The sequence below is a fragment of the Bubalus kerabau genome, chromosome X, assembly GCF_029407905.1.
Source record: "Bubalus kerabau isolate K-KA32 ecotype Philippines breed swamp buffalo chromosome X, PCC_UOA_SB_1v2, whole genome shotgun sequence".
NCBI classification, from domain to species: Eukaryota; Metazoa; Chordata; class Mammalia; order Artiodactyla; family Bovidae; genus Bubalus; species Bubalus kerabau.
The window spans coordinates 115,808,181-115,821,058 of record NC_073647.1 but is presented as its reverse complement, the minus strand read 5'-3'; the positions used below and the strand labels follow the sequence as shown (position 1 = coordinate 115,821,058).

Genomic DNA, 12,878 nt, shown 5'->3' with positions numbered 1-12,878 from the left:
ATTTTTACAACTACAGACATCAAAAAAACAAAAAAGAGCTTTAGATATGTACTATTTTCTAGAGCATTTCTTGAAACTGTTTACTACAGTTATTAAATAAGTAAGAACTGTAGGAAAAAGCAACCTAAAAATTGGTATTAAATTTGCTTACTATCTTTAATAATTCTATTATCTGCAAATCCTTCCACAAAATGTGTTTCAGTTCTTCAGTTTACTGCAAACATATCTTAAAAAAAAGTCAGCCCTACAGTTGAAGCTATAATACAAAGTTTTAATTATTGGCACTATACTAAAAAAGCACAATGGAAAACATTTTATTTAAATAAAATGAGGATAATATTTTACTGGGGAATACATCCAACAATTCATTTTCTCTCCATATCTACATCCAACAGTAGTGTTTTATATTCAAATTTTAAACAAACACAAATTCTTAAAAAATAATGAAAGCCATGTTTTGCTCAGGGATACTATTATCCATATACCATACAGGTTATTTTATAGCAGATACTAGTCTGCTAAATTTCAGATGGCAAAATGCTAAGCAGTGAGTTGGGTATTGTCCAGCTAGTTGTTTCTTGTCATCCTGGAGAATCTGTCAATGTGTAATGATGAGACCATCTTGTCACCACCACTTCTCTTCTCAGAGGTGACTTCACTGTGATAGAACATATTCTTAAGATGCAAGGCCTAGCAAAAAGCCTCCTACAAATCCACTGGATATCACAATGTTCTGTTTGACAAATTCTGTTGCCTGAAATAAAGTTTGAAGAAAAATACTCTGAATCATGCTACAACATGGATAAATCTTGAAAACACTAAGTGAAATAAAACAGACAAAAACAGACAATGCTATTATAATTTGCACTTACATAAACAGTCAAATTCATCAAGACAGAAAGTAGAACAGAGGTTACCAAGGGCTAGGGAGACAGGTTAATTATAGGAGTTACTGCTTAATGGTTAGAGTTTCTATTTGGAATAATGAAAAAGTTCTGGTGGTAATGATTACATGAAAGTGTGAATATATTTAATGCCAGTGAATTGTGCACTTAAAAATGGTTAAAATGGTAAATTTTATGTTTTATATATTTTACCATAAGAAAAAGATAACAAATTTTTAAAAATACTCTTAACTATTAAATCCAGAGCGGAGTAATATTTTTCAGATGTTTTCCTCAATTAAGTAAATATTCAGCAAAAATTCTTGTGTTCTTACTATTGCAGATACCAACCATCAGGCAAGATGCCAGGGTTGTCTGTTACAAACTGAAGGAGCCTAGAGCCCCCAGCCAGGCCCAGAAGCTTCTTGCTTCTGAGATAACAGGCATATGGGCAGAAAATTCTCACAGATAAAAAGAAATCTCCCTACAGTGTGGGCATAAATGGTCCATTCAGCAAATTATTGACACAGATGATTAATAAAGTCCCACAGCATGCGCAATGATATTTATTAACCATCAGTCCACCTAGCCAGTAGGAAAAAATATACAGGATCAGAAAAATAACACCTTGATAAAATGTTTAACCCAAATAAAATCATGAAGAAGGAATTAGACAAAGCAAGACTGTGAGATACTCTGCCTAGATACTTCAAAAATGTGTCATGAAATTCAGAAAAACAAAAAACAGATGAGGGGACCATTTAAAATTAAAGAAGACTTCAGAGACATGACCACCAAATGCAATATACAATTCTTAATTGGGGGGGGGGAATATATAAAAATTTTAACATGAACTGTATATTAGGAAATACTATTGTATCACATTAAGTTTGTGGGGATTCATAAGGGTAATTGTATAGGAGAATATCCATACTCTTTGAACATATGTACAGAAGTATTAAAGAATAAAAAGATACAATGTCTTAAATAATTCAGGAATAAAAAGGGTAAATCACACACACACAAAGCAAATGTGAAATGCGAACAATCTGGTGAATAGGTGAAGAGTACTTGGGTATTTACTATTTTTGTCTGTCAACTTTTCAACTGATATAAAATTTTTCAAAATAGAAGTTGGAGAAAGTAAAAGGACAGAATTAAAATAAAAGCAAAGGATCATTCAATTCAGTTCTAAACAATGTAAGAATAAAACACAAAATATACATAAAATATTAATAAAACTAATATATTAATAAAATAAAATATATACATTTTCAAACTATTCCACCTCAAAAAAAAAAATAGGTAGCTTCAGTTAACAACTAAAAAAAAAAAATGAGTGTTTTAAATGGTGACTTGATCCCAAATTTTACTTAACACTCTAGACATGACCAGAAACACCAGTCTTTTTTTTAAAGACCACATTCCCTAGTCACATTTTCTGCTGAGATCCATTTAAAAAAAAAAAAGGAGCCAAAAATACACATTGTCTTACTTCTTCTATTATGTTATTGATTTCAGGTGCTGCCTTATTTGCTCGTTTCTTAATCTGTCTTTTTGCTTTGTTTACATCTTTTTCCACTCTCTTCCAGTCGATCTGCACATAGCCACTGTGACTGGCAATCTGCAAAAATGTAATAAAAACGGTTAATTTTAAATCAACTAGGTTGATAATACAATATACGAACATGTCCAACTCTTTACAACCCCATGGACTATAGCTCTCCAGGCTCCTCTGTCCATGGAATTCTCCAGCCAAAATACTGGAGTGGGTAGCCTTCTCCAGAGATTTTCCTGATCCAGGGACTGAACGCAGGTCTCCTGCACTACAAGCAGATTCTTTACCATCTGAGCCACTAGGGAAGCCCCTATATGAATATTTAGATTTCAAGAAATGTATGAAGCTTATGTGTAACAGAGCATAATTTATTCACTAATTTATTCATTAACACACACTGAGCGCCTATTCTGTGCCAGGCACTGTTCTAGGCCTCCAAGTTATAGCCAAGAACAAGGGAGACAAAAGTCCCCACCCTCAGAGAGCTTACAGTCCATTAGGGAAAACAGACTTAAGCATACAAAATTATTTAGATGTGATGAACACTATGTTAAGAAAAGTACAGTACTTAATGGCAAAAGATTCCAAAAATTATATTACAACTATTCTATAATTTGATCAGAATTTTTAGAATTTAAGAATTAGCTAAAAAGGCAAAGACTACTGAATTTGTACAGCTAATTAAAAAAAGTACCCTTAATTAAACAGATGATTAATATAAGAGATCAGTAGCCAATCAGTTTTTAGGTCATTAAAGTAGCTTGATAAACTCTCTTCACTAACTCAGACTCTTCAGTCAAATTAAGAATACTTTTTCTGAAAAAAAAAAAAAAAAAAAAGAATACTTTTTCTGGTAATTGCTTTTGAAAGTGGAATATAAAAGAAGATATGCTCTACACATTTTTATGTCATAAATACTTTTAATAAAACTACAGCTAAATGCCTACTAACCCTGATGTCTCATATGGTGCTACTGAGACACAGCAAAATCTGAACAGGAACAATAGCATGTGTGTAAGCCAGTACAATAAGTCATCCCTTCAAACAGTACAATCAACATGTAAAGAATCACAAGAGTAGTAAACAATTGTATACCATTATAAATCACTTCTACCAAGTTTATGCTTTCTTTGTAATCCCTTAATGTATCACTTTAAGTATGAAATAACTCAATTGGTAAAGAATCTGCCTGCAATGCAGGAGACCCTGGTTCGATCCCTAGGTTGGAAAAATCCCCTGGAGAAGGAAAAGGCTACCCACTCCAGTACTCTGGCCTAGAGAATTCCATGGACTGTATAGTCCAAGGGGTTGCAAAGAGTCAGACACGACTGAGCAACTTGCACTTTCACACATAAAATACTTCAAATTATAAAAATATCTGACTTTATATAAATAGGCTGGGAATCTTAGGTTCCATTTTCACTGTGAATGACTCCAGAGAAGAATCTATTTATTTCCATTTCTTCCTATATTTATTCACCTTATATCAGTTCTAACTCTAGCCTCAGCAAAACAAAGTGATAATCAAAGCAAATGGCAAGTGAAAGGTTTTCCTGGCAATACCTTACATGGTAATCTGGGTTACAGACACAGAAGTGATGAAGAACCTTAAGGTCCCTCCCATAGACAGCAACTATAAATCCTGGTTAAAATACAAGGGCTCCAGAATAATAAAAGGAAGCAGATTTTAAAGAGGAGTTGAAACTTGTAAGAAGAAACCAATATGACGTGAGTTGACCATTTTTTTGGCTTTATCTTAAGGACAAGATGCAGTTGCAGGGTGGCTAAAAGCTGAATAGAGAACATGCCATTTTTCTGGCCTGAAGAACCAGAGGATAGAGCCCAGGAGAAGAACAGCTGCCAGAAAGGACACAGCTAGAGAAGGGAAGCCCCAAATTCTATGTGTAAATTCTACCCAAGTCCTGAACCACACATCCATGGGGCATAACGAAGTACTCCGGCTAAGGCTAAAAAAGAAAAACAACTGAGATTTGAGCCACTCTCTACCACAGATGAAATGGAGTTTGCAATTTGAGTCTAACCAAGTTAACTGCCTACTAAAATCAAAACATTAACAAATTTCAGAGGAATAAAACAGAATCCAGACTCTCCATGACAAAACATTCCCAATGCTCAGGAATAAAATTCAAAGTTATCTGATACAATAAAGCAAGAAAATGTGGCCTAGTCTCAAAAGAAAATCAACAGATGCCAACTCTGAGATGACCCATATACTGAAATTATAAGGACTTTAAAGCAGTACTATAACTGTGCTCAATGAGGTAAAGGAAAGTGTACTTGTAATCAATGAAAAGATAAAAATTATCATCAGAAACAAAGAAAAAATATAAAAAGAAATGAAAATTCTAGAATTGAAAAATAGAATATCTGAAATAAATTCACTGGATAAATGGCAGAAGGTAGATGACACAGAATCAGTGCACTTCAAGCTAGATCACTAGAAATTATACAATTTTCAAAAAAAGACCGAAAAGAACAGATGAACAAAACCTCAGAACCTTATCAAAGAGCCTAACATGCATCAGTCAGTCATGTTCAGAAGGAAAAGAAAGAATAGGAGAAAATATTCAAAGAAATAATGGCCAAAACCTTCCTGAACATAGTTAAAGACATTAACTTACAGAATCCAGAAGCTCAGTGAACTCCAGGTAATGATCTAACACAATTATGAAATAACAATGCTCAGATGATGTGGGGGTTGGGGCACACAGAAGTTCAATAAACGATAGCTAAATTCCCACATTCCCTAATGGGAAGCCAACAGTGAATACCTCAAACTGAAAGATAAAGAAATATCCAATTAATTTAGTTAGGAAAAAGGAAATAAATACCTTAAGAATCAGCTAATAGTTCAAACTGGTTGCCTCAAGAGAGGAAAAATCGGGAGGTAGTGAGGGAGGCAGGGGATTATTCTAATCTGTATTGAGCATTACACATGTACTTGACCCTTTGAATTATGGGCATGTACAACTTAAAAAAAAAAGCTAAATTTAAAAGATTTATATACCAACTGTCTATTTTTTAAGATTGCAGTGTGATAAATATATACTGGAAACCTCTGAGCTTTAAATATAAGGAAAGGTAATAAAAATATGGAAGCAAGACTAAATAAAAGGTAATTAGCCTAAAAGCCATTTGTTTCTTTTGTTTGTCTTTGTTTCCTTCTATTGAGCTTTCAAGGTAAGTCATATTTGTGGGAAAAACTGATTTGATGTGGAGAGGTTCCATCTTCTACTCAGGGACTTCAAACATTACTTGGACTAAACATGAAGTAGAAGGTGGCAACCGTAAAACATGGGTTTGGAGGGACTGAAATGGACTTCTGATAAATGACATGCAGAGTAGACTGAAATATATAATTCTATCTGTGAATATTCTAGGGAACTCTGCTTTGGTAGAGTATCCTTTTCCATCTTTTGAAACTGAGTTTTCAAAACAGCTATAAAATTAACTATCTTGATTCTTGATAACTATATAAATAACTTAATTCTTGGTTCTATATAAACCGAAGTAAAAAATCAGCTTAAATAAAATTATTTGTGCAAATACTGGCATACACATCCAAAGGACTAAATTTAGAATATGAATAATTATTTATTTTTACCTTTTACAAGAGATAAGCAATTACTCTTAATAATACCATCAATAGAAAAAATATATAAATTTTTTAAACTGTTTAGTTAAAAACTGAAAATCCGTCCTTAATACATATGAATTCAGTCCTTCTGTACATCAGGCAGTGACACTTGTCACTACATGATCAATGGCTAGGTGCTGCAGTCAGATTTTGGTTGCTATGACCATCAATCATTTTCAAAACCTGACAGATTTCTGTATCTTCAAAATTGTTGCTAACACGCATTCCCAGAGATTTTTCAATTTTAGGATTATATTTGATCTTCAGGGAATGATATTTTGGGGAAAATATATGCCAAACAGACATGAATGCCAGATAATATCCTGATAAACAACCTCAGAACGTTATACTTAAGAGGAACATAAACAGGACTAAAATTTCAAATCAACTTGCCTCAGAAATAGGATTACGAATTATTTTTTAAGACCATTATTTTTTTCCACTTTCTGTATTATTATGGTTTCCTAGTTTTAAAAAACATGTTTTTTTTTAATTATTAAAATTATTTTTAAGACCATTCTTTTTTTCCACTTTCTGTATTATTATGGTTTCCTAGTTTTAAAAAACATGTTTTTTTTTAATTATTAAAATTATTTTTAAGACCATTCTTTTTTTCCACTTTTTGTATTATTATGGTTTCCTAGTTTTAAAAAACATGTTAGAAATTGCTAACAGCAATTTCCTCCGAGAAGGAAAAATGACTAGGAAACAGGGAAGGAAAAAGATTTTTTGATTTTCATATACTGTGTATGAATGTGTGTGAACTTAAAATATACGTTTTAAATTGTCAGTATGAACAGGTTATGCTGTTGATGAAATGTTTACTTGTTAAGCAGAGGCAAGGACTGAAAGCTCTGACATACCTGAAGGAGAAGAAAGCCACCACCTACTGCAGTTGCTGCAAGTTTTCCAACTTTCTGGAACAAAAATCCCGCACACCTTTAGTGGAAGAAATGGCAAAGGATGAAAACAATCAATGATGTACTAAACTCTCTCTGTTCTAGTTTTCATTGCTTTCCTAATAAAATCTGAATGTCTTCCCAGTTCTTTTGACCATGTTCCTCAGCTGCTCAGAAACCCTCAGTTTCCTTTCAGTTATACAGACTAGTCAAAACTGCACAGTCTAAATTGTCTGAGATGTGCTTAAGGGATGAAGAGAAGAAGGGAACTGATAGGGGAAAGACTGGCTACTGAAACTGAATGTTGAGTACTCAAGGGTCCATTATACTCTTCCTTCTACAGCTGTATTAAGTTGAAATTCCTCATAACAAAATGCTTAGTTTTGTGGGGCTTTTTTTTTAATGTAGTCAAGATGTTCCACACATCTGGCCAACTCTCACTCTACCCAAACCTTCTACTCCAATCCAATCAGTTTCCAAACAGGTCACCACTCCTACTCAAGCTATTAATCCCCATTTCTCGGGGTTTCTACCTAGCTCCACATATCTAAAACTTTTCTACCCGTTAAGGTCCAGCAAGAGGTCCACCTTCATGACTATACTTTGGCCCACACTTCTCACGGCTCCCTTATCTATTTCTATCTCTATATTAAACCTGTTTTGTCTCATCTATCCTGTAAGGATGTTAACCCATACTTCTTTTCTGATTCTCTCCTTCAGTGAGTTCATTATTCCCTTCAGCATTCCAGATCCAATGTGCAAAGCAATCTTAGATTTCCAACCCAGCCTTCTGTACTGGGTTGAATTGTGTCACCCCTGAAATCTATGACCTTCCTAGAACCTCAGAATGTGACCTTATTTGGAGTAAATTCACTGCAAAAGCAGTTAATTCAGATGAGGTTATACTGGAGTAGGGTTGGCCCCAAATCCAATATGTCATAGAGACACAAAGAAGGAAGACAGCCATGTAATGGCAGAGGCAAAATTGAGAAGATTTCCTAGAGGAGGAAATGGCAACCCACTCCAGTATTCTTGCCTGGAAAACCCCATGGACAAGAGGAGACTGGTAGGCTACAGTCCAGGGGGTCATGAAGAGTTGGACATGACTTAGCAACTGAGCACACACGTCTACAAGTCAAGGAATGTCAGGGATTGTTGACAATCACCAGAAGATGGGAGAGAAACACGGAACAAATTCTCCCTGAGCCTCCAAGAAGGAACCAACCCTGCTGACACTTTTCAAACTTCTAGTCTCCAGACCTGTGAGAGAATAAGTTTCTCTCATTTTACGTTGCCTAGCTGTGGTGCTTTGTTATAACAGCCTGAGGAAACTAAGCCTGAGGAAACACCTTCATAAATGGAAAATGTACATTTCCAATTACATGACAAGCTTCTCTTGCCACCCAGAACCACATATTCAAAATGTCCCAAAGCAAACACCATCTTTCCAACCAAACCACCTGTTGCTAAAGTCCCAATTTCTAAGTGATGGCACTATTCTTGAGGCTTCTCACCTCATGCTCATCTCAGACTGCCTTCTTCATTGCCTCTGGGGTCCAACTGATGGCCAATTCTATACACCCAAGTTTCTCCAAAACATTATTTGCTTGTCTTCTTTCCATCCTCAAAAGCATCACTACCTTGCTTCCAGATCACACTAACGACCCCCTGGTTGATCTTCACACCTCCCATCTCACCGAGCAGCCACCCATCCTGCTGTCAGTTTTAGTTTTTTATTATGATCAAGAACCCATAGCTACCTACAGCTAAACATAATTTCCTCAGCTTCCCAATCAAGTCCTGAATTGGTCTGAATTGTTAACTAGCTAACATATTAACCATTCCTCCTTAACATATGCCACAATAGGACATCAGTTTTATACCCTAAAAAAATTGCAAACATTTATTACACTGAATCTAAAGTCATTGCAACAAATCACCTGTATAATATTAGAGTCCTATTACAAGCTCCTGGACCAACACCTGGCTATAATCCAAACATATGTGTCCCTCAGTAGGGGAGACAGCAACGAAGACTCAGAAAAGGGAGCAAAGGAGCCAAGCAGCATCCAGGTCTTAACAGTATCCTGGGGACTGTGCTCCACAAGCATGTCTATCCTTTGCTTGATGGTATGAGAAATTACAATCAATATACTAATGTCCTCTGTTCTGTCTCTAGGCTTTCCGAGCAAACTTCTCCCAATTATGGGGCTTCTCACCAAGTTTGGCCTACAAGGAGAAAACACACAATGATTTAATTCTACTGCTCAATTATTTTTTAGTCTCTTTCAAGATGGGGCTCTAGGCCTGGACTCACATTAACCCATCACCCAAGGCACCAGACTGTGAGCTTATTTAAGTAGAAGGCCAGGCCCTGAATTGTGGGCATCAAAGTATAACCAGCTTGAGAAGAATCATCTGAATAACCAGGGCCCTGACCAGGCAACTCTCTTAACTGCAGGCTTTTTTCATAAGCATCACTGTAAGTACACATCATGAATAAATACTGTACCTCTTCATCACAGAATTTTCACAGTGAATGTCTCTACCATAAAATGGCATTTATTTTAAAAAGGCGTTAAAAAAAGGCATAAAAGAGCGCACCATTGTTCCAAGGTGCAAGTAAAACACAATTAAAACAAACACTTTATACTTATCGAGTTTAAATATGTAAATATTTAAATTAATGTAAGATGAATTTAACCTAGAATCTAAGGAAAAAAAATGATTACTCACAGGTTAAGCACACCCACTAGCTTCAGAAATTCTCTAGGGTCATGAACATTTTCAAAATAAAGGGTCAAACTTCTTTCTGACCCTTGTTATTTGGCTAATCTTTTTAGTCTAAGAATAACAGAATTAGATCTACAGTAGCAATTATATAATCATGTGATCTGAAATGTTAACTGGTGAGGTTAATACTTATTAACCTCTCCCCCTTAATGTACTTCACAGTATTATCTCTGGGTCGCAAAGAGTCGGACACAACTGAGCGACTGAACTGAACTGAATTCCAACAAAGACCCAATGTTCTACAACTCTCCTTCTTCAAAGTATTATCATAATTTAAATTGGCCCACAAAAATTAACAGAACCATCTGTATCATAATCAGTAATTTTTACTGAGAATTTTACACTGCTTTGCATAGGGCTGATAATCCTGGAGATTAGTTTTACTGTGGGAGTTCTCACAGGGTTTTCAACCGAACAAGTAAAAATTATTTACATATAATTAACTCTTCTCTTCTATATTTTTCCCTCTTTACCCACTGGCACTGAATCAGATCCACTACATCTGCTAAATCTGAGAAGGGGGGGAATATGCAAAAAAAAAATCAAAGGAAGGATGAGGAGGAGGATGATCACCAAAACCCAGCAAAGAGTCTGAGTGTAGATTACACTAATCATATCACCGAGAAAAGTCTCAAGGTACAGCTCTTCTGGGATTAACATTGTAAAACCACTGACTGAGTACGTAGCTGGCCCAGATACAAAAGGGCAGCAGTCAGGCTCCCAGTGAAATTTAACAAAAAAAGGATGTTCTCACCAGCCACTCACTCCACCCATTACAATCTGGGTGGCTACCGAGTATTTTTCTACCATAGGTCCGGAACTGTGGCCAAACACTCGATTCCACCACTGATGTCTTCTGGCATACTCAGTTAAATCCAACACTTCGTAAGAATCATCATCACTTTCATATTCTTGAAAGCAGAAAACGAAAGCAACACATTTTCAGTCAACTGAAAGTTAAAAATGTCGTGTACATTTTCATCTCTTAAAATTCATTGTTACATTGGCAGACACCTAAAAACGCCCAGATGTAGACAGTTTCTTAAACCCAATCTCTAAGACTTAGGGCCTCGAGCGTAAAGGGCCTAGCATCCCCTTCCCAAAGAGCTAGACACAGGCCTGGGGGGCCGGGGCAACGTCAGTTACACAGCTGAGCACAGTTACACCCCTACCCCAAATCTCTGTAGGGGTGGCTCAGTTTCACAGCAGGGTCCCCCGCAATCTCGGCGGGAAGGTCAGTTTCACAGCATGAAGGGTCACCCTCAAATCTCAGGTTCAGGGTCAGTGCAGGGTCCATTTTCATCAGTGGGAGGAAAAGGGGGTCTTCCACTGGCCGAACCGGTTAGAGACCCAGCAAGAAGAAATGACTTCAACAGCAAGACTTAAACGTTAAAGACGGATAGGAAGGGAGGTGAAGGTAAGACAGGTGGGGCCGTGTTGAGGGCGAGGGTCCAAGAAGGGGAGGGGCGGTCTAGTCTAAAAGAGGTGCTCAAAGAGGTTGCCTCAAGAAAACAGAGCCCCCAGGATCCCTGGGACAGGAGAAGGAAGAGGCGAGCCCGAAGCAAGGTCGAGAGCTGTGGAGCCGCCTCTAAGATACTACTTAGGGCCCCGGCCGCTCACCTTGGGGAGGGGGGTTCCGGGTCGCCATGATACCGCCGGCGGCCTGTACTGAGGCGGTCCCAACCCGCCTGCCTCTCGCCCCTACTTTAAAAACCGCTCTAGGCCCAGGTGGAAGTCTATGGTCTCTTTTTTATCTCCTCCTCCTTTTCCTCCAGGCGCATAGTCCTGTCCCCGCCCCCTCCTCTAAGCGCAGGGCCTTCTGCGCAAGCGCAGGGCAGAGGGGCGCGAGGAAGGGGGGAGGGGGGAGACAGGTTGGATACCAGCCCGCAAGGATTTGTGGGAGTTGTAGTCAGTTGCCCTCCGCAACGCTGGTTTCCCACCCCTCCCCCTCGAGAATTTCCAGAAGCTAACTTTTGATATTTTGTTTCAAAGGGCCTCAGGGCTGGAGGGGAGGGGGCGTCACATGGTGGTTAAACGAAAACCAGCTTGCTATTTGTAACACGGTACCAGAAAGATATAAGAGAAACCCTCTTTCAAACCACACTTTTCAAGCAGTCAAAGGCTCACTAACAGATGGAAATTTTTTCTAACGCACTGCTGCTGGGAATTGGAACCTTTTCATCTTCTCCACGCGTTTCCTGCCAGGAACCTGAGGGAGGAAGAGGAAAGCCCAGAAACTGACCTGACACGAGTTACTCAAGAGGACATAATTTTTAAGCATCATTTTTATTATTTAAATCTGACAGAGGAACAAGGATAAGTTCTTCACCCAAGAAGTCTCACGGGATTCTGTTGAATGAGAAACCGTGTTGAAAACCAAGCAGCTAACTCAGGTTCACATAAAATGGCCCGAAACTTGTTTTGAATTTACGTTGCACCCGCATTCGCTGTACATTTAAAACAACCCTATCAGTATTCTTATAATGAGAATATGGAAATGAAGAAAAATAAGAAATCCTGGTAGAGGCTGCATAACTTAAAATATTAACTTACATAATTGTACTTGGCTTTTCAAGTCCTGGTGCTTGAAATGCAAGGGTTGATGTCTCTCAAGTTCCTCAGCCTGTGCGCCTCAAAATACAATTCTAAAACTGCTGGAGATATTAATCCTCACTTTGTGTGAGATTACTGTCGTGGGCCATGCGCGGATTGGAAAAAAATTTCCAGCCAAGAGGCTGAATGAGAGATGAATAAAGTTTACTAGAGAGGGACACACTATTACAACACATGCCAGTTCAAGGGAGATCCCAACCCTTTTGCAGGCTGGCAGCCAATTTTTATGGTCTCAAGATAGAAAATTTCTACTAGAAGGATGGTATTAGGTTATTGGTTAGGATGCCATAGGGAGAAGGCAATGGCAACCCACTCCAGTACTCTTGCCTGGCAAATCTCATGGACAGAGGAGCCTGGTAGACTGCAGTCCATGGGGTCGCTAGGAATCAGACATGACTGAGCGACTTCACTTTCACTTTTCACTTTCATGCATTGGAGAAGGAAATGGCAACCCACTCCAGTATTCTTGCCTG

At 37.7% G+C, this 12,878-nt stretch overlaps 1 protein-coding gene across 1 annotated transcript; it reads right to left on the bottom strand.

Annotated features, from left to right (window-relative positions):
- Positions 1 to 298: 298 nt before the first annotated feature.
- FUNDC1 (FUN14 domain containing 1) lies at positions 299 to 11,589 on the bottom strand. Its single transcript, XM_055563380.1, has 5 exons — positions 11,413 to 11,589; positions 10,547 to 10,703; positions 6,964 to 7,039; positions 2,380 to 2,508; positions 299 to 754 (listed from the first exon to the last, which is right to left on the bottom strand). The coding sequence occupies exons 1-5, from the start codon at positions 11,438 to 11,440 to the stop codon at positions 677 to 679; spliced, it is 468 nt and encodes a 155-aa protein (XP_055419355.1). The 5' UTR covers positions 11,441 to 11,589; the 3' UTR covers positions 299 to 676.
- Positions 11,590 to 12,878: the final 1,289 nt, after the last annotated feature.